The sequence below is a fragment of the Ascaphus truei genome, chromosome 2 (genome assembly GCF_040206685.1).
Source record: "Ascaphus truei isolate aAscTru1 chromosome 2, aAscTru1.hap1, whole genome shotgun sequence".
NCBI lineage: Eukaryota > Metazoa > Chordata > Amphibia > Anura > Ascaphidae > Ascaphus > Ascaphus truei.
This window is the reverse complement of record NC_134484.1, coordinates 123,275,970-123,299,442: the sequence shown is the minus strand read 5'-3', so window position 1 is coordinate 123,299,442 and position 23,473 is coordinate 123,275,970. Positions and strand designations below refer to the sequence as shown.

At 42.5% G+C, this 23,473-nt stretch overlaps 1 protein-coding gene across 1 annotated transcript in view; it reads right to left on the bottom strand.

Moving 5' to 3' along the window:
* The window catches only part of GAREM1 (GRB2 associated regulator of MAPK1 subtype 1), a 224,758-nt gene extending 205,755 nt beyond the window's left edge, over nt 1-19,003 (bottom strand). The window contains exon 1 of the mRNA XM_075584688.1: nt 18,448-19,003. Within this exon, the coding sequence (XP_075440803.1) occupies nt 18,448-18,559 (112 nt within the window). The 5' untranslated portion in view covers nt 18,560-19,003. The remainder of the gene's footprint in view (nt 1-18,447) is intronic.
* Nucleotides 19,004-23,473: the final 4,470 nt, after the last annotated feature.

Genomic DNA, 23,473 nt, shown 5'->3' with positions numbered 1-23,473 from the left:
ATTTTATTATTTGTTGCTAATACAATATCTATCTCTCATCTTGGTGCGCTTTTGTGTTTTTTCTTGTTTTGCTGATATTGGTATCACCATCGGGGTTCCGGTGGAGACCACATTTGGAGGTGGGGGAGACACCTCATAAACACAGAAGCAGCAAGAGAACTGAGAGGGATCAACAATCCAAGCTTAAAGAGCCAGAGCGCGGACTGAACTTTTCACTAACTGAAATTAATCAAAGTAAGAAGAGAACTAAATGTATCTCTATCCAATCCAGCTGAAAAGTCATGAAATTGACATCACAAACATTTCACGAAAGAGGAAATAAGGCTAACACCATCCTGGCCAGGAAGCTCAGTAACGTTACAAGGGCTAACTATATCCAAGCCATTCCCCTTTAAGAATGGGTTGTTGACTCATGATCCACTCATAAATAGTGATCCAGCAATCCCTTATTTTGAAAGTACCCTTTAAATCTGACAATGGCCACAGCCAAAAGCTCAATCTGCACAGTCACAAAGGAAAATGCATACAAATTATTGTTCCGCTGGTATCTGACCCATTCGGCTGCATGCCATAAGTAGCCTTAATCAGTCGGGTTGCTTTCGAGGTTGTTGCTAAAGTAGATCACCATCACATATCTGGCAGTCCTGTCCCATTATAGCTCCATTCTGGAGGCCATTGTTTCTATTCAGGACACAGCTCTTCTATAATCTGGTCAACATCTTGGGTTTTGTACTCACAATGTGGCCGGTCAGGGATACTTAACACGGGATTTTTCCAGCAGGTCCACAGTTGGTGACTATGTTTATTTTTTTCCTCCTACCCACTCTTCCTTTGTCCCTCCCAGATATATACTAACATTCATGTATTTATTAGCTGTTGTAGTCTGGGTCCCCATTTGTTTTTATGTTATGTCCTCCCCTTTTTTTTTTCTGTATTCGATCTGCCAAATAAACAATACATTTTTGAGGACTACCATACAGCAATTCACTGGGTTCTTCTGCATTTCAATCCTGGGCGAATACATTGGCACTGGTTTGTCAAAAAGCTGCTTCAGTACAACGGACCAATAATCAGATCGCCTCAAGCTTTATCATACAATACACAGTTGCAATGTATTACTACTACCTGGCAAATACAGGTAATTCCTGTGTTTTACGGCACATTCAATCAAGCTCAAGCTTTATCTAAAGTGCCAATACAGCACATATGCCCCAAAGCTAATTTATTAAAAAAAAAAACTGTTTCAACTAGAGTTGCAAGTGCATTATGGGTCTAATTACAAGACCTTTTCTTGGTTCTGTCAAGAAGAACCAAAAATCAATGTAACGCTGGCTCCCAAAGATCTTTATTTGCTATTTTTAACTCTTGGCTATATTTGTTCAGCACACATTGCAATACGAAGAGAGATTTTGTACTTTGCTTTGGATTGTAAAGTTATTAAGTACTTAATAATTGGCTGAATTACAGATCTATAATAGATTATCTTCAGACCCAATCTTTTTAATGTATCATCACTAACACTTACACCAACTCTTACTCTATATATTGCTCTATATAAAAGGGTAAAATATCAGTCCCCGGGAAATCTTTGCTAGCATAGAATCGAAGTTAAACAGCACGTATTACTCAGTAAACACCCGTAGAAAGATAAACATGTTTTAATGAAGAGCAGTAAATAGCACAGTAAGTTTTGTTCCATATGTAAAAGGTGTACTTATTCAAACTGTTGTCCTAATACAAGATAGTTGGACCAATTCACCAAAAATACCAATTTTTTCTACCATACAGTATGTACTGTTTACAGAGTAAAATGAGAAATTACAACAAACAGTAAAATTAAAATAACTACTATTTCATAAAATTACATTTCACTGTGAACATACAATAAAATAGATAATTTGCATGATAAAATCACTTAAAGTAGTAATTTTTAATGCATGGTAAAGTTGGCATCAGTTACCAAAATGTCATGTCGTTGTATACATTTCAGATGTTTGTGTACCTTTAGTTTTTTTAAAAATCTCTGCATTATAAATAGTTGAATACACTGCACACCAGATTTTATACATACTGTACTGTACTGTATCTGTGCTCTTCCATTTATTCAAAAGAATTCTTCTCATTTTCACAGTGAAAAGTAACCAATCTTGCTTAGATACTATATTATACTTTCGTTTGTGGTGTTTTACAGATATATTATTCATTAAAAGGGTGCTGGTAGCCGTACGGGCCAGAGATATTTAATAAAGAGACGGTAGCAGTCTGAAACCCTTACTCACAAGAAAGCCTTCTACGGTTGATATGTTGGTATCACAACCTATGAAATATCTTACAGATAGAGCACAGAATAAATAATACAGGGAGGAATGATACAAATGGGGATAAGTGCCTACAGTAACAGAAAACCTTGGGAAATAGGAGCCCCTGCATCAAAGTGCTTACAGTCTAACTTAGTGGATCTCAAACCTCTCTTCTTCAGGAGACCCACCAGCCACGCCAAGTTTTCGGAATAGCACAGGTGAATGCACCTAATCTGCATATTAATATATTGTTGGGTGGTTCCGTCAGAAACCTTGTCTGGCACAGAGGAGAGGTTTGAGAAGCACAGTACTGAGGTGCTGTGCGTGTGTCATGCATGTACAGTATGTAGCTTTATAGTAGTTTTTGTATTAAAAAAAAAAAAATAAAGTGCTGCCATGTATTTTTAATGATTGGTGTCGTGAGCATTTATAAGACCTGAAGACTTATTTCAGAACAAATTAATCAAATTGTGTGCAGTGAGAAAAGTCATAATGCGTACAAGATATCCAGATGCCTAAGGCCGGGGCTATGGAAAAAAATACAGCGCTGAGCCGCGCTGACGCTCATGCCCGCCTGCTCAAGCAGGAGCTTTTTTGTGTCCTGGCATGAGCGTCAGCGAGCGCGCTTGTGAGGCGGGTGGGAGGCGGGGATAGCATGCCACATCACGGTGCCGACGTCACAGAGGGACATTGGCTTTTGCCGGGCATGTGACCGGCCCTCTGCTTTCCTCAGCGTCAAAAATGAAATGAATCTGGTCGGCTGCAATTTCACACGCCTCCGCAAGCGTGCAGAAGCGTCTACCAAAGCCCCACACATGCCGGATGCAGGAGGTAAGTTTCCTGGCTCAGCGCTGTATTTTTTACCATGGCCCCGGCCTAAAGCAGCATTACAGGTTGCACTGCTTGCTTTATTTTTTTTACGTTCTAGGTTTGAAGCAGGGGATCTCCCGAGCTGAACCCCATTAATTTCAGCTCCAGGGACCCCTCAATTCCAGAGATACTTCTCTCCGTACGGGGGTGCCAGGATCTCATGGAGTTTAAATGTCCAAGGTCATGCAGGCCAATAGCCACAAGGGATGACATCACTGCTTCTTATTGGTCCGTGTGACATTTAAATGCTGCACTTTTGTTAGGTACTGTACACAAGATCCCTGGCTGCAGAGATACCGGCACCTCCATGGGAGGTAAGTATCTCACGAGACCCACTGCTTCAATAATATAATAAAAAATACAAATAAAGCAAGTAATGCAACCTGATTTTAAATAGGCTGTACAAAAATACTATGGGGTCTATGGAAAAGATCTACTAAGCCCTGGAAAGGGATATGGACCAATGGCAGTCTCTCATTGTAATACCTCTGATCGGGGCTCAGTGAATCCTGGTCTATTAACACTATTAAAAATCTGCTTTTGACACATGAAGATTTTCTTAATTTCGTGTTTGTGCTGGCATTATTATACATATATCCCTAGGCTAAAAAGGTTTCCATCATCTCAGATATTAAAGTTTCTTCATATGTAAATAAAATTAAAAAAATGAAAGCATGATGGACAGTCACTGAATATTACACGCCCTACAATATGCTAATTACTTAAAATCCCAAGTTGACAAGAGATGTAGAGTTAATATGCCTTCCCCATGTACTCTAATAAAATGTATATATTATAGTTTCTATGTATATAACACTAATAGTGTAACCAGCAATGTATGTAGAACTGTGAAGGCACAATTAATCTTTGCCATTGAGAGCTTACAATACAATGCTTTTCTGATACAAGGTGGTGAGGTAACTTGCATAGGGATGCTACAGTATGAACGAAAACCCAAACCAGAAAGTGCACTAAATTGTGTAAAAACAATACAGTGCCGTGAACTATATTGAAAATAAATTGTACAAAATGTGTTAAATATAGTAGATATAAAATACAGGAGTGCAAAAAGTATATATATATATATATATATATATATATATATATATATATATATATATATATATATATATATATATATATATATATATATATATATATACTTATAAACCAAGTGAAAATCACACAAACTCAAAGTGATAATGACTGTAATAACGTCCCTTTGGGGACAACAGGAGAGTCAAGTGGGATGACAGAGCATCCAAATCTAGAGGAGAAAAGTCACTTGAAAAAGTCCGCTTAGAAGGACGAAACGTTGTACTTTTGTGCTGTTATGATACATTAAAATCTTTTGGAAATCCGTTTGTGCCCTGGATCATCACGTATTACCTTTAACACGGGATTCTCAGGCAGATTTCCCTGAAACAGGAGCACCAGTCGTTGCAAGTATCTTTTACTATATGCTATTGGTGTGCAGCTTTGTTACTTATTGTTCAAACCAGGCATTGCCACTACAAAAGGTAGTTGCCACTGGATCACTCCGCCATGTTGTAATATTCGGCTGAAGGAGTAGCGACGTGGTAATGTCACTGCCTTTGAAGCAAGTTAACCCAGTTCCACGCCCAGTGTCAGCTCCTTGTGACCTTGGGCAAGTCACTTTATTTCCATGTGCCTCAGGCACCAAATATGATTGTAAGGACTCACTGTGGGTGCAAAATTCAGCATACGCAGTCAGCACTATACAAGAAAACAAATATATAGCAGCATGAAAATTGGGAAATGTGCAATCATGGTTCATTATTCAATGATTCAAAGATGAGCCACTTTCCCTCAACTCTGCTCTAATCTCTTGCATAACAGTATAAAAAAAGAGGCAAAGTTAAGCAAGTGACCTAAATGTGGAAGCCAATTAATGGTAATTATTTGTCATCACCCATTACACTACAGCAACATCTTTGGTCTTGAAAGGTAGATATTGGGTGATATCTTAAAGCTGCAGACCAAGCAATATCCTACATTTGTTTTTTTTCCTCTCATAAATCATTTCTGTACTAGAAAAAATATTTTTAGCATTTAAATTTAAAAAAAAAAAAACTCTGAATGACACTTTTAATGTATTATAATGTATTAAGCATGTTTTGTTTCTATAGCTAACCATTTACAAAATCACATCTTCCTTCCTCTTCTGACCAGGCTCTGGCACACCCCTTTTTGAGCCCTGCCCTCTCTCTAGCATTGCATCAATTGTATCTAGTGACTGCCTGGTCACATGATCTTCCCCACAAAACTTTGCATCATTGGTCCTCTTCTGCTGCACTGCCATTTAGTGAACCCCTAAGCCGAATCTTTGCCGATCAATCACAAGAGAACGGATCGATCAACAACTTGGCTACTTACTTATCAATATGTACCTCAGGTGACAGAGTACTCCGCTTGTTAAATATTAAGAAATATCTTAAGACTTTCAGACTTACCAGCAAGGTTTTTTTAGAGCACCCAATTAGGGTTAATCCCCTTACTCACCCATTACTTATCAATATGTAGATTGCATTAATACATAGATTAACAGGGGGGTGGGGGGGGAAAGAAAAAAAACGGCAGCTTGGAATGCTGCTTTAAGATATGCATTTCTAACAGATTTGCACATCAGGGGTGCGCAAACTTTTTTTGCCGTCCCCCCCAGCGCTTTGTGCCTCCCCTCCCCTCCTTGTGATGCGACGTGGGGTCGTGTGATGTCACGTGACTCGCGGCGTCATCTGACATCACGGTACCAAGGCAACCGTGACATTACATGACCCCACTGCATCATTTGATGCTGCGTTGCCATGGTTACGTGTCCTGAATCCCGGTAAGTAGAGGTTGCAGTGGCCGTGTGCGGTCCCCCAGCATTTAATTTAAATGCCTTGGGGAAGAGTGCGGGACCTCTGCAACCGCCCACATCCCCCCCAAAACAATCTTGCGCGCACCCCCCTCGTTTGTGCACCGCTGCTATACATCATAGAAGTTCTTCATGTAAAGGTATCATGTGCACGCACAACCTTTGCTCTGATAAAAGGAATCCCAATGTGTAACAGATCCTGTATAACTCAATTAGAGACGAGAGAAATTGTCAGCAAAATTCACATACCTTGCGAAATGTGCCCTCAAAAAGAATGTTTGCATTAATTGGCCCTAAAAAATAGCAAGCATTAATGATCACTGTGCAAGGTAACCTGGCAATTTATATACTGCCATTTTAATATATATATAACAATTTTAACTGAACATTTGCAAAACAGTTTGCAAAGCACTTCCCAAGACCATTACACACATCCAAACTCAACATGAGCAGACATGCACAATCAGAGCAAGCTCAAAATCAAGTCCCATGGAATGATATTTTAATATATTTAATTGTGCCAATTGGAGTGCTAGTGGGAGAGTGACCTCAAATATACAGCAGTAAACAAGCCCCGATGCACGTCCAATATGACAAATTGATTCATTTCTATATGTTTGTTCTTCTCAGCAGTATGGGTCATTAAGTTCACTCCTTTGGCCGAATCATTTCAAGCCTGCCACCACGTCAAGATAAACCCTCACAGCAGGTACCTGTACTACCAAATTAATACTGTGCATTTTGTATTTGTTCCACTGCATAGAGAGAAGAGGAAACATAACAAGAATATAGCCAATAGCATTGAAAGCATGATGTATGTCAGCGGTGCGCAAACTGTGGGACGCGACCCCCAGGGGGGGCGCGACACTGCCGACGGGGGGCGCGGGGTTTACAGAGGCCCCGTGCGCTTCCCGAAGGCACTTAAATTAAGTGCCGGGGGAGCTGCAGGGCCTCTGTAAACCTAACTTACCGTGGCTCCGGCGGCTTCCTCCCTGTGTCGCCATGGCAACGCGGCGTCAAAATGACGCTGCGAGGTCATGTGACATCACGTTGCTATGGCAACGTGACGTCATTACGCCGGAGCGCGGGTAAGTTGGGGTTGGGAGGGGGGCGCGGGAGTGAGGGGACAGCCGGCAGGAGGGCGCAGGGAAAAAAGTTTGCGCCCCCCTGATGTATGTGCGTGCAGTGCCTAAGGGGTTCAAATGTAGAAGCACTGTATGTGCTATGTATGAGTTACAATGTAGTTAAAACCAAAAAACAGAAGTGCCCTACTAAATAGTGAACACATTTTAAAAAAAGTGCGAGAAAAATATATATTTATTCTTCCCAAGCTTATTCCTGCAGCAAAGGTTATCACCACCTCTCTCCTGGGGGGAGAAATCATTGCACACGTCACACATCCCCTGCTATTGACTATCATTGTTTTGTTTCCTTTTCTCTATGCAGTGGAGGAAATACAAATGACAGAAGAACATTGGTAGTATAGGCCCTGCTGAGGGGATTTACCTGCACGTGGTCGCAGGCTTAGCATGTTTTGGGCAAAAAATTGAAGTACTGTACAGTAAATGACCAATACTTACATTATTTGATTTACTTCTAGATGTTTTTTCTTCTTGTCAGATTGGATGTGCATTGGGACGTCTTTGTTTACTGTTAAACGCAATTTAATAACAAAATGTTTCCCTCCACTATTACATAACAAATGATGTGATCTCCAATGCCACCAGGCATTTTGTCTCTGTGTGGCGTATGAAGGTAGTGCCCCGGCGTGGATTAACCTGGGTGTGTATACACACTGTCCAATACATTGAGGTACAGCCTGACATTAGGGCGGCTCAATAAGAAACGTATAAAGGTGGCCTGTTGTCCAAAGTAATGCGGATACCAAAATCCCTTTTTCAGCAGTGCTCAGCTTGTAGGTCCAGGGGGGGGAGGGGGGGGACACTAAACCTTAAATCTCTAACAACAACAATATGACTGCCGGGTCGGCCTTGGCTAAAAGCTACACATACAGTATGTCACCATGGTCAGCAACAGAAGGCCACAATGTCATCTCTCCATGATGGTGGCTTTCTATCAGTGACCCCGGCTACCATATTTGGAGTTTTTTGGAAGAACATTTTTACTGGCAACCAGGGGTCCCTGTAGTGAGTATCATAGTTTAGCTCCATCTGACCCCCTGGCAAAGAGATAGAGGAGATTAGAGATACGACATACATGATAGGAGAGATACTGTAGATATGAGGGGGATTGCTGCTTCAATGCAGCGACATAACACCAACACTAATCGTGATCTGTAATGATGCACCAACAGCAAGAAAGGAGAAAATTTAAAACAACTTACCGTAATTTTCTTTTCCTGGAACCATGGCAGTGGGCACCTTTGGGTTAATCCCTTCTTACTCTAGGTAGGACAGGAAATAGACTTTTGCAGGTAGGCCATATAAGGCCCCTCCCTCTACCTGCACCTTAGTCTTACGATTCTTCCATAGCTGCAAAATATAACTGATAGTTACCCTCCCTGTTTATGTCTAATGCCAATCAGTTATATTTTTCAGCTATGGAAGAATCGTAAGACTAAGGTGCAGGTAGAGGGAGGGGCCTTATGTGGCATATCTGCAAAAGTCTATTTCCTGTCCTACCTAGAGTAAGAAGGGATTAACCCAAAGGTGCCCACTGCCATGGTTCCAGGAAAAGAAAATTACGGTAAGTTGTTTTAAATTTTCTCCTTTCCTGATCACCCTGGCAGTGGGCACCTTTGGGACATACCCAAGCAGTGACAATTTTAGGGAGGGATACATCAGAATAAACACCACCAGTTAATGCCTTTATCAGTTTGACCTTTATTAATACACTTTACACTTTACTTCACTACAGATTCTAACACTTTACGACCAAAGCTTGCGTCAGCTGACGATTGTACGTCTAGTCTGTAGTATTTCAAGAATGTATTGAATGAGGACCAGACCGCTGCTTTGCATATCTGTCCTGATAAATGCCCATGCCCATGCTTTAAATGCCCATGAAGTAGACATGGCCCTTGTAGAATGAGCTTTAATGTTCAAAGGTTTACCTTGTCCTTTGCTTTCATAAGCTTTTTTAATACAAGACACTATCCACTGGGAAATTGTTGTCTTTGATGCTGCTTGACCTTTCTTCGGTCCCTCTGGTATGATGAATAGTCTGTCTGACTTTCTGATATCTCGCATCCTTTCCATGTACACTTTTAGACATCTTACCACGTCTAATTTGTGTAGTCTTTCTTCTTTCTTATTCTTTGGTTCTGGACAGAATGACGGAATCACAATTTCTTGATTCATATGGAACTGTGATACAACCTTTGGCAGGAATTGATGCACTGGTCTGAGAACTGCCTTGTCTTGATGTATGACTAGGAATGGTTCCTTGGCTGATAGAGCCTGTAGTTCTCCCACTCTCCTTGCTGAGGTGATTGCTATCAGAAACGCCATTTTCCATGACAACCATTTTAAGCCTATCTCCTGTATAGGTTCAAACGGAGCTGCTGTTAGTACATCCAATACTAGGGACAAGTCCCTTGTAGGTACCCTGTTCTTGATTTGAGGCCTTAATCTTTTAACTGCCTGCAAGAACCTGATGATTAATCTTTCCATTGCCAGATTTCTTTCCAATAAGGCTGATAGCTCATTTAAAGTACAGGTTTCTGCACTAAGACTGAGACCTTTCTCAAATCCCTTTTTGCAGGAACTCTACTATTGATACAATTCTAGGTGAAAGGAAATTTTGTTTTTCTTTTTCACACCACTCGCGAAAGCAAAGCCAGATTCTATGGTATACTTTTGATGTGGGACCTTTCCTTGCTTGTAAAAGGGCCTGGATTGTTTTGTCTGAACAACCCTTCAGTCTCAATGTTTCCCGCTCAATCGCCATGCCGTCAAGGCCCATTGTTTGGCGTTCGGGTGACATATTGGCCCCTGTCGCATCAGTCCTTTGCGATCTGGTATGTGCCATGGTGTATCTACTGCCATATTTACCAAGTGTGTGAACAAAAGCCTTCTTGGCCAGTATGGTGCTACGAATATCACCTCTGCTTGGTCTTCCCTGATTTTCCTGATTGCTTTCGGAATTAGGGGAATAGGAGGTAACAGGTATGCCAACTTGAAGTCCCATATGAAACTGAGAGCATCTGTACCTTGTGCGCTTGGATGAAACTGTCTGGCACAGTAGTTCCTTACCTTGCGGTTCTGATGTGTCGCCATGAGATCTATGTCTGGCTGACCCCATCGCTCTACCAGTTCTTGAAACACCTGTGGGTCTAATGCCCATTCTCCTGGGTGTATGATGTTCTGACTTAGAAAGTCTGCTGTGACATTTTCCAGTCCTGGGATATGTATGGCTGTAATTTCCGACAAGTGGCGCTCTGCCCAAAAGAGGATTTCTGCTGTGAGGTTCATCAGCTTTCTGCTCCTGGTTCCTCCTTGCTTGGCTATATACTTGACAACTGACCTGTTGTCTGATTCTATCTTTATATTGCCACCATTTATTTGGTCTTGGAAAGCTTCTAGGGCCCTTTGTACTGCTTTTAGTTCCAGCAGATTTGATGGAAGATGCTTTTCCTGGTTTGTCCAGATTCCTTGCACCAATGTTTCTTCCATTTGGGCACCCCAACCTGCGTTGCTCGCATCTGTTGTAATTCTTACCCACTGTACTGGGTGTAGTGTTTGTCCTTTTCCCAGGTTTCAGGTATCTTCCCACCACTTTAATTCCTGTTTTGTGTGTGGGTGTAACAAGATTCTCTTGTTTTTTTGTGATTCCCGTTCCACTGTTGCAAAAAATTGTTTTGTAATGGTCTCATATGTAGTGCTGCCCATTTTGAGACGCTTAATGTTGAAGCGAATTTTCCCAGGTGCTTCATGCATTCTTCTGCTGAAGTCCTGGCAGCTTTCCTGAGCTTCTTTGTTTACATGGCTATGTCTTGCCTCTTTGCATGTTATTAGGCCCATATTTCTTCTTGGTATCTCTCTGAATTCTATACTGTACCCCTGATGAATGGTTTCTAATACCCAATTGTCCTGTATTGTTTGGGCCCATGTTGCAGAAAACTGCTTCAGTCGCCCTCCTACTGGCAACTGCTGGGCCCTCTGACCTTCATGTGGACTTGTTCTTTGCAAATGATCCTCTTCCTCCACGAAAATGCCGGTTCTGGCCACCCCTCCATGTTGTTTGTCTTGGGAATGACCTGCCAGGTCTATATGCCTTTGCTTCTTTATACTGGTTTCAATTAGCCTGTTGGAAACCGAATCTTCTGGCTCTGTTTTCCTGAGGTAAAAAAGTGCTCTTACCTCCTGATGCTTTTGTTATTATGGCATCCAGTTTGTTGCCGAAGAGGAATTCACCTTCAAATGGTAGTCCACATAAGCTGTTCTTTGATGCTGTGTCAGCCATCCACTGTCTGAGCCATAAAGCCCTTCTTGCTGATACTGCTAGCGCCATAGATTTAGCTGCTAATTTTACCGCATCCAATGAGGCCTCCTCTAGGTAGTCTGTTGCCCACTTTACTTCAGACAGTGCCTTAAGAATAGCACTGCTTTTTACACCCTTGTCTATTGCCTCTTCTATGTTGGCAATCCACACTCGCATAGCCCTTGCTGCTGACGTAGTTGCTATGGCTGGTTTGTAGGATGTTCCTGCTGTAACGTATGCTTTCTTCAGTACGTAATCCATCTTCCTATCCATAGCGTCCTTTAATGACGCAGCTTCCTCTATTGGGATTGTGGTCTTTTTTACTATTCTGAATATAGCAGTATCCACCTTTGGGCTGACATCCCAAAATTTTACCTCCTCTTGTGGGAATGGATACATCTTCCCAAACCTTTTAGGCGTTAATACTCTGGCGTCTGGTCGCGCCAATTCCACATGAATGAGGTCTTTAATTACCTGATGGATAGGAAAGACTCTACCTTTTCTTTGTCTCGCCCCAAAAAGTTTATCCTTCTTGTGGGTTAACTCCTCAGTATCTTCTAGTTCCAATGCCTGTCTCATGGCTTTGATGAGTGGATCCACCATTTCTACATCAAATTCAGATTCCTCTTCCTGAATATCTTGATCTGATACTTGAAAACAATCAATGTCAGACTCATCTGATGAAAAACCTTTCCCTTTATCCAGACTGGTTTGGGATCTAGATCTTTTCTGCGCCGGGTTAACTGCTTGCTGGACTGCCTCATCAACACTGTTTAACTGCCTCCTTCATCAATACAAGAAAGTGCTCATTTGTTCGTTGGAATCCCCTGCAGCTGCCTTAAGACAATCTTCACATAATTTCTTCCCTATTAGGGCTGGTTTCTCACAAGCTACGCACCATTTAGTTTTCTTAGCAACCTTTCTTTTATGTTGCAGGGATTCCCCCGTACCCTTTGAAGATTCTGCTTCCTGGGAGGGTAACCGCCGAACTATTTTATAAAAACAAAATAAATACTAAACATACACCCTAATGTATATAGACCATCTCTCTTTCCCCTGTAGAACTAAAACTAAGGACTCACCTAGTCTTGGGAACTGAACTTTTAGGTGTCTCCATTTTCGAATCCATTTCCAGCACTTGGCTTCTCCCTGCTGAGCGTTCCATGCTGCAGTTTCTCACTCACACATGCACACAGTGTGTCCGTCGCTTCTCTGACGTCATCACAGTGCTCGTGCACGGCCCGCGTGTCTGTGCACGCATCTGCCGGCCGGAACGTGACGTGCGCGCTCCCGTGCACTGTTCCCTCTACCGCAGCGTTCCCGACGCTAGCGCGGTCAATTTGAGCCTTTTTTCCGGCTCTCAGCTGTGGCTGCTCCCCCCTCCGCGATGTAGCGGGCTCCTGGGGTTCCTTTTACCGCAGCGTACCAGACGCTAATGCGGTGAGTCTGGGCCTCCACGGGCTCTCAGCTGCAGCTGCTATGCTCCCCCTCCTTTCGTTTGGTACTGGGGCTTCCTTGCATGTAAGCTTCCACGGCCCGTGGCTGCTGCTGCTCCCCACCCCACGGATGCACTGGGTTCCTGGGGTTCCCCCGACTCTTAGGGGTCTCCGTCTTGCCACCGCATGGGCGCGTCGACCGGAGCTTCAGGGCAGAGAGGCTGAGGTCCCTGGATATCTGCACAAGGTGCAGTAGGCGAGTCCCTTTACAAAATAAAAAATCCTACTCCTAGCTGTGAGGACAGGAAAAAGACTAAGGTGCAGGTAGAGGGAGGGGCCTTATATGGCCTACCTGCAAAAGTCTATTTCCTGTCCTACCTAGAGTGAGAAGGGATTAACCCAAAGGTGCCCACTGCCAGGGTGATCAGGAAATTACGATTTTCAGGTTCTTCTATAATCAGAAAATGAAACAGAGAGAGTTAATAGCTGTAATTAACTGCAGTGTTGAATATAGAATTGAGTCATGAGATGTGCTGGCGTTGTGATGTTACCTTTTGTATTTATCAGTCACACCCATCAGCGTTCCTGCTATTATTTAACTTTAAGTACTGTACTCTGCTGCACATGTTGGACATCTTTGCTGCGAGTATGGATTATACATGGGGATTCCTATTTTCGGTGATTATTATTTTTATATTTGTGTTTATTTTAATATGATCTGATGTGCAAAAAAAGTTTCAGCTTTTAAAAAAAGATATAAAAATGAAAAATAGCAACAGAGTATAATCCCGTTTAGCTTTTTTTCAACGCACACGCGTACACACACCACACACCACACCACACCACACCACACACACACACGAGGGGGAGATTCGTGTATTGAGAGCAGGGGTTCAAGAACAGGGGTGCTTGGTGTACTCGGGCAAGAGGTTAAGTACAGTGGGAGTCAGTGTGCTGGGGCAAGCAGGGCTAGTTTTACAACTTAGCCACTTACCTTTCTGCCATCCTGGCCGCCTCCTCTTGCAGCGTCCCGACGCGTTACCATGACACGTCATGTTAACGCGTCGCCATTTGACACCACAATGTTACAGATGGAGGCCACGCTGCAGGAGGAGGCAAGAGACCTTTACAGAGGCCCCTTGATTTCTCCCAGCAATCAGTTTAATTGCTGTGGGGAGAGGTGTAACCGAAGCACGCGCCCCCCAATTTTTTTTTTACCACTCCCCTGAAATAAGCCGCTCTGGGGCCAGGCCTAGTAGGCCTATCGCATAAATATGGGCCTGGGGGCAAGGATTGCCTCACTCCTGCTCCTTCCCTTGGATGTCTGGTGCATCACAGTTCCGATATAAGGTGCTCCGTGTTCCACTGGTAAATGGAGCAGCATTGTAGACCGCCTAAAAAAGTCAACTGAAAAAAGGCACTCCGGCAGGCTTGCACAAAAATCTAAAGTGGGGTTTTATTATAGGATCAACGTTTCGGTCGTATCTTGGACGTCGACAAAAAGGTCCAAGATAGGGCCGAAAAGTCAATCGAAAAATAAAATCCCACTTTTGATTTTTGTACAAGTCCTCTGGTGTGCCTTTTTTAGGTGTTCTACGATGTCTAGTGCATCATACAGTACTGTATGCTGCTGCTTCCTCTCACATTCCCGTGCAGTCATAATTATAGGGGAAAAGCCCCATGCAGGGACACTCCCCCAACCAAAATAATTGATTGATATATTACATTTCAGAATTGTATCAGTTTTACTTGGAAACCCCCAATGATTGGTCGTGGGGTTTGATCGGTTATAGCCCAAAACAGGAGCCCTCAGTTATAAGCTCTGAAGCACATTCAGTTGGATTTACAAATGTACTCTAAGTTGACCTATTTCAGAATAAAAGGAATTTCATCACAAACTGTATGGTTTGCAGATATGCAAGCGTACGTTTTGACAGCTTTAAATAGAAAACTCTTCATAGTTGTACATGAATTTTGTGACCTCGCAAGTCTCTTCTTAAATTATACCGGAGAGGAGTTTCTGGTACATTTAAAGATAAGACAAAGTCCCATGGTGGTCTGCTGGAGGGGAAGTCACATGAAGCAGGCCAAAAACACAAACACATATTCAAGATGCATGTACCATCTCCTTTTCATGCCTTATTGCAAAATTACTTCAATATTTCTCCAAAGCATAAAATATTTGATCTAAAAATATTTTATAACACATTTAATCGAAAAACCAATTAAAAATGACCACCATTCTGACCTGCTAGAAAACCTTGATAACTTACCACTGATCACTGCGGAGTATGAATTTGTGCAGCATCCTTATCTTAGAAGTTATACGCTTAATATTCTGCGATATAGGCTTCTCTGCCAACACCGTCAAAGCTCAAACTTATCTTTCACAAAGAAATAACTGCTAAATATGGTAGTGGTTTCATAGGCCTAAAGGCTCTTAAAGTGCTACATGATGCCTATATTACAGTATGTAGGACTGAGCCTTTGAAGGATATCAGAACTCGCAAGAAATTTCTTCTGGTCCAACATGACATTGGCTACTACGATTCAAGGCATGGCCGACATTAACAAAATGACCAAAAGGTGTCATTGACTGATACTTGTCCACTGAATAGAACTTAATGCATCTATAATACATCTATAATACATCTATAATTTAGTGCAGTAACACAGTGTATCGTTTTATAACATGTGATCATATCAGCAGGAGAAAGGGGGTTATTTATGGAAGTACGCGTAACATTCACCAAATCATACACTACTACCCTTGCCCATATTTATAGCCATAGCCCAGGCTCATTTTGTCCTATTACATCACAAATTACTTCCACAATTAATCGCTTAATAATAATAATATTATTTGTACTGTGTGTAATCTAAGATGTGCTGACCTATAGGTTTCGAATTCAGATCCATAGACAATTAAAGAGCGATTATATGCAGCTTGATCCCGAGTAGCTGAAGCTCGACATTGATGCTTATATTAGATTTTGGGAAATGAAAGATGCTATTGCAAACCGGCCTGAGCTTAGATGAATGTGTGCATGCATTTAAACCCGCCATACTTTCCATACGCCGAACGAACATTTTATCTGACACAAAGTGCAGTTTACAGGAGCAATCCATGCAATATCCTACGCGTTTATAGAAAAAAAAATTATAGTATTAGATAATACTTACTAAAAAAAAAAAATTCAACTCAATGCCATTTTGAATGAGTTTTAATTTACAGAGTATCCTTTGATTTCTATAGCAGGTTTTAGCACGTGCAGTGCACGATCTTTGCAACCCATTGCTGTTTGTGATAATTTGTTGCCAATGTTCCCAGCAGTTTGAGCGGCAAACTAACAATAAATAATGTTACCTTAGGCTGTGCTTATAGTCGGTGACGCGACATCGCTTCAAAACAATTTTATTGATGCCGTCGTGTTCGACGGCGACACCAAAATCCTTGTAGTCACTAGAATTTGATTTTGCAGAGACTGTGCCCCCATGTGACTGCCTATAAGCCAATCACATAGCCCCTCTGCCTTCACTCCCTTTGTAGCAAGGGACGTCTCCAAACCCGATTACAACTTTTGCAATGGCGACGGATGACGTCATCGGTCGCGTCGCCAACACTATATGCACGGCCTTAGTAATATAAGAACACATGTAGTGAACCCCGGAAGCAGGATTTTTCTGATCGATCACGGGAGAATGATTCGATCTACCGATAGTTAGAATAAAATTATCAACAACAAAAAAAATCAAATCTTTTAAGTGCCCCTTGGATTGCCTCTAAGGCACAGATCAAAAGCTTAAAACCCTTTGGATTAGCATTAACACACAAGTCACCTGTATTTCAGTTCTCAAAAAGTAAAAATTGTGTTAAATTTTTTTAACTTTGTAAAGAAAAGAGAGTTTTTTTGAAACTTAAAGATCTGAGATATTACATTTTATCACAGCACTTTAATTATAGAGCACCCACTTTTGGGGTCTTGACAAACCAGGATAGGTCAAGTGGTGACAAAACGCAGAACCATATATGACAGGACCATGCTGGAATAGTGTTCTTCTCCTAAACCACTGGGTGATTTGTTCTGTTTAAATATGCAGTTACAAAACATACAAATATTCCAGTTGCAACATAAATTATGTATTCTCTCTTCAATGTCTCATTTTAATACATATAGTGTGATGATTTTGGCTTTTTCTACCTCTATATTTGGAAGCTTTTTGCTGTGTTGCACTATTTTTTACCCCTTTTTATTTTTGCATATACCTGGGAGTATTTGCGCTCCGTATCCTGCACCAAACAAATTATTATGGGCAACAATTTAAACAATGTATTTAACAAACATATGTTATACTGTGTCACTAAATACTACTCTCAAACCTTTTGCATCCAAGTTCTGTAATTAACCTCATGTCATTGTGTCATGTCCGCATTTAATAGCTACAGTACCGTCCCATCCTGTATTGTATCTTTCCTTGTGTTTGGTCTCTTTTATAACATTACATGTTGTCTTCTTTTTCCTTTTAGTAACTGACGTGCCTTGAGTATTATTTCTTCCCTCCCCATAAGGAAAAGGTTATGCAGATAAAAGGACCAGCATCCAACCCTTCTCCTCTCTGGTCCATTGCTGTTAATGCACAGTACACGTCTGTGTGACGTCCCATACAGAGCCGACCAATCACGTTTGATTTGTGGTGTCATTGATTACAGCCTCTGCTGCCATGGAAAATCTGAATAGCACTGGATCTACTGAAACCCATTGGCATGGCCATATACACAGGCAGCATGACCAAGCTGCGCGCGCACACACACACACACACACACACACACACACACACACACACACACACACACACAGCCCAGAGCTACAAACAATATGACAAAAATTCACAGTGAAATACATATACATATATATATATATATATACATATATATATATATATACATATATATATATATATATATCGATTTTTGGGGTTTATATGAGCTTACTGGGTATCTGTGTGTTCATGGACTATACATTAGCATGAGCAGATGTAACAGAAAAACTAATTCAACTCACACTGCAGCAACAGCAAGCTTCCTGCTGCAACCTATTGTAATGGTACGAATAGTCACTTGATGCACTGCAATGTCCCCACGGGAACACATCCATTCTGAGTAGTAAAAGCCTAGCACAGCTGCGTGAAGTTACTCCTTATAACGCCCCCATATCTTCATTATCAGCAGAATGCAGTGTACAGGCTGCTTGTGCATGTTTGCAGTGTATATGTTGCATAATGCATGCGGCTAAATACAATCCGGGTCAGATCAGGCACGTCAGTAATTAGGAGACAACTGCGATCCCAAGAAGTTACGAGATGTTTATGCATGAGTAATGGCGTTAGTGTTACCACTATTAGTGGACCACTAATTTGCCTGCACACCTGACAGCTTGTTCCCCTATGCATGATCCCCCTTGGGTTGTCAATACAAACAAACACCAACATGACAACTACTCAGCCCTCCCCTTACACTTACCACAATCCAGCCTGACCAGCTGGGGCAAACGGTATGAGCTCACCAGCAAATCCAAGGGGAAAGAGGCCGAGCTCCACTTCACATCCTTCAGCGAGAGGACTGAGGGGTCCATGTTCTTCCCCTGCCCCCTCTCAGGAGGAGAAGAATGTCTTGCAGGAATACAGCAGGGATAGGAGATCCGGGGAGCTGTGCAGGGAGCTGTGCAGGGGTCTGAGCAGGCGGCTGAGCTGGGAGGTAATGCACTTTCTTCAGCTCCTGCTCTGCTCCTCGCTGCAGTTCCCCGGGCACATGCTGCTGATCTGATGTCTCCCTAAACAGCAGCAGCTGGGACTGCAGCCGCGGCTCCTCCACACCCCACAGCGCTGCTTGTCCTGCCCTCCGTCTCTCTCCCCTCCACTTGTCCCTCAGTTGCTGCTACCCTACGGGTAGTAGGAAACGCCATACCAGCGCTGGCAACACTGACTAATCAACAGGGTGTAGGAGACGCCTGCGCAGCTCCGGGAGACCGCCTCCCAAACCCCAAACCGGGCTGCAGGAGGAAAGGACTTCCTGAGCTGCAGCAGCGGCTTGTGCACTGACGTGGGAGCCCAGGGACATGCCCAGCCCTCCAGTGCCACCCCGCGGCCGCAGGCGGCACTGCACGGCCGCCGCTGTGAGCTCTGGAGACATTGTACAGTACCAGAGGGATTATTATTATCAGGGCAAATCATCCTGAAACTGGGAGAAGTACCATGAAGAAAGGGATTGACTGGTGATTTAGGGGAGATTGACCCTCATGCACAAGGGGAGATACCGAGGGCATCCCTTTTAGAAGTTCTTGTTATGTTTACACTATGCTAAAAGACAACATAGATTAGTAATGTATCAACACCGCTTTTCTTTGTGATATTTTTCTTAACCCCTTCGCGACAAGAAGGGCTTCACAGTATATTAAACACAGGGCTCTGTCACAGATTTGGAGACCTTGTGGTCTATATTTTAAGGCAAATCCACCAGAGAATTTATTAAATTAATCCAAAGTGAGGCATTGTGTGCCTACAGTTTTAGGGAAGAGTTTCAAGACACAAATGTGCTGAAAAGTTGTGTAATGCGGCACGAATGACCCTATAGGGGTCCATATTAAAATGGATAAAGAGCAAAAGGTGACACTGTTCTCAGTTGCGTGTCAATACCCAGAATCCCCGGCTGCAGTGGAAGCACTAAGAGATAATGGGGAAAGACAGGGTTGCAGACCTGCCTGTGACGTGATTGTGCTCACCAGTGGCATTTTTACTGACAAGACCAAAATTATAATATAACAACTTCTGTAATTTGTCTCTATCAGCATTAGAAAAACGTCACTGGCATAAATCTTCATCAAACGCTTAAAGTAGCAATAAATGAGCATCGTAGATTGCCGTTTTAACCAGTTTATTTCATTTGATACCGGTTTGAAGAATGACAGGAAGAAGGGCCGCAGAGGCTCAGCATGTTGCCTTAGTAAGATAATAAAGAAGAGTTTATTTTGTCAGGAAGACATGCGCTGTACGGAAGGCCCTCCATTCCTGTCCGCTCGATATCGCTGTGAAGGTGCAATCAGCACCCTCTATCACTTTAAACCATTCCTACTATTGAATCCTCAGGAAGTGCTGTCCACATCCACGATATTTCATATCCCATTTAATGCAGACGCAAGCAGATTGTTTTGTGTCATTGGGCCACACTTCTGTTTCAGACATAGACCCTTTGATTCAGGGCCAGGACTGTGGAATGTCATTTCCGTTCATGCTGCCCTGCGTACCAGAATCATGCATTCAGTAATTAGTCAGCTTGTCATATTTACTGTGCTTGAGTTGTTCCAACATTTAAACATTTATGGAGGATATAAAGATTACATATTTTGCTACTTGACACTGCAATAATTTTGATCAATTTGTGCTGGCATCAAATGTTTGGCGCTTGCTATTTGAGTATCCTACATCTGAAGCTGATTTCTTTTAGGCTTGCCACCGGGAGAACTTAAAACACACGAAGAACAGTGAAACCACTAAAAGTCAAATATAAACAGATCTCATTTTAAATCATTACCCCACCCACCCACCTCTCTACAGTGACCCACTGCATAGATTTTTGGTTACATTATCTGAACTGGGAGATCCCTTGGGGCTGATCTTTGCTACTTACTGCTCCAGAACTGCTCCTCTTCATGAGATATTGTGCTTGGAATTTGATAATAATAAAAAATGATGTGAAAAGGCCTCTTTTGTCACTAATAGGATCTCCGTGATTATATTGTGCTCCCAGACAAGCTTTCTTGACAGCGGTCTAGGACATTTGGTCATGGCTGTTTCACCGCGGCCAAATGACCTCTGGCACTTAGCTGCAACTCACTTCACCACTACGGTAAGTCCCTAACAACCGTAACCCTAAAACAACTCCTAATGCTAACGCTATCCCCTACTCTAAGAACCTTAACCCCTTACCCCTTCATTTAACCCCCTACCCTAACCGCTAAAACCCCTAAAGTTAACACTCTAAGCACTAAAAACTTACCTTTTTGTAAAAGCTGCCGGCGGCAGAGGTTCCGGCAGCGGATCAGCTGCGACGGAGGGTCTCTCTGCGGCCGAACGTCGGCGGTTTCGTGGCAACCAAATGTCTCATTCCATCTTGACAGAGAGATTAATGAATTGTGCTTTAGGTCTAAGAGACTCCCCGGTTCAGATAATGCAAAAAAAGTCAAACAAATTGAACTGTGTCATACTAATTTAACATTGCATTGTAAAACTCTTCTCCTATTTGTTTCCAGAACCACTCCCCTATATGCACAGTTATATCATCAGAGAAAAGTTGACACCTTTATACACTGAAATAAAAGGATGCTATATATAAATTGGCGTGTTTAGTGCAACTTTAATGACTATGCTAACTGTGATATATATGCCTCTATTCTGTTGTAAGAAATCACTTGAAAGATTACAAAAAGCATATCAATGCTACTGCAAAAAGATCCTTCAGAGATAAGAATCCTAGACTAATATGTAAATGAGAATCCACAGTTTATAAATGAATAATTGTGTTTTTTCCTTTGTTATATAGGGCTGAGAGTGTACACAGTGCTGTACATAGAATTGTGCAGGCCTGTGACACTGTGCTGTAGATCTTACAATCTATGTTTTTGGTGCCTGAGACACAGGGAAAGAGACATGCCCGAGGTCACAAGAATCTGACGCCGGGATTTGAACCGGGCTCCTGTGCCTCAAACGCGATGTCGCTGTTTCCAGAGTCTGTGTCTCACTGAGCCGCTCCTTCAGCACATGCAACAAGTTACAATGCAATTTATAAACATATAATGTGAGCTCTTACCTAAAGCTGGCAGCTCTGGTCACAGAAAGAAGATTGTTGCTGTTATTCTTTTGGAAGAAATACCAACATTAGTATTTCATATAACCAGCCTAAATATATTTAGTGTGTAAAGTGATCATCTTTACTCATTTCGGTTCAATCCACAAAGCTCCATTAAGTGACTTAATGCCTATCTTCAAAGGCCAATACCGTATCTGTAAGTTATGTTTTCTTCCATAAAGAGCACTTCGTTAAAGAGGCAAAAGAGGCGTACCCCCAAATATCACACAAGTCGCAAGTCCATTAAAGTTAACACAGACACTCAGCGTTATGTTGCGTAAGTCATAGCTAAACTTGGCATTACTCCCACCCAGACACTGAAAAAGGGCAGACAACCACACCACCACCACCCCACCCCCACCACACCACCACAACACCCCCACCACACCACCACCACCCCCACCACACCACCACCACCCACACCACCCCCACCACACCACCACCACCCCACCACCCCACCCCCACCACACCACCACAACACCCCCACCACACCACCACCACCCCCACCACACCACCACCACCCCCACCACACCACCCCCACCACACCACCACCACCCCCACCATACCACCACCACCCCCACCACACCACCACCACCACCACACCACCACCACCACCACACCACCACCACCACCACCACACCACTACCACACCACCCACACCACACCACCACCACCCCCACCACACCACCACCACCACCACACCACCACACCATACCACCCTTTTCAGAGTCTGGATAGGAGAGTGACATACGCATCACGTTATTTAAAGCTGACGTGAAGTTAGTCCTATGCTAATGAGATATACGTTAACCTCAGGAAAAAATAACATCCATTCCTGTTTTAGGTCACGTCCCGCCCTGATTTAACGCAGCTTTGTGGATCTAGCCCATAATGTCTATCGCGTTAGTCATACAGTTTCGCTACTTTGTTTTTCTTGTAAGCTTTTCCCAAAAAGTTTTGTTTCTTTGCTGCCATAATAAGCCAGCAACAAATTTCAAAGCAGCGTACAGCCGGCCCCTATGGTTCTAAATTGCAAACCCTCAGGAGCAGAGCCTCATTATCCTCATTATATCTGTTCGGTACTTGTTTGGTATGTCAGTCTGTTCATGTAGTTTATATGTATGTATGTATATCTTTATATAGCACCATCCAGGTACATAGCCCTTCAAAGCATTAATGCACGTGACACAGTATTATAACACATACTAGGAATAAGTGCTTCAGTCCTAAACCAATAGGAAAAGGAGTCCCTGCCCTGAAGATCTTACAATCTAATTGGTAAGTGGGGAGACCTTACAGAGACAGTAGGAGGGTGTTCTGGTAAGTGCATATGAGATGTATAGTATCATTCTGTTCCCCTATTGTACCCCACTGCTAAATATGTTGGTGCTTCATAAATAAAGGATCATAATAATAATAATAATATGGCAGTCACTAGTTAAATAGTCCCACCATGATAGTATTTTGAAATTATTAATCTATTTCTTTTTCATGGTCACATTACAGGAACATGCCATCTGGTGGTCAGTGTGTAATTGCATTTGATATGGATAAAGAGAAAACATGTTCAATTTAATTGAATAAGTTTAAACATGTTTTGCATGGGTTTCGAGAGCTAAGCTCCCCTTTTTTAGGCATATGTATC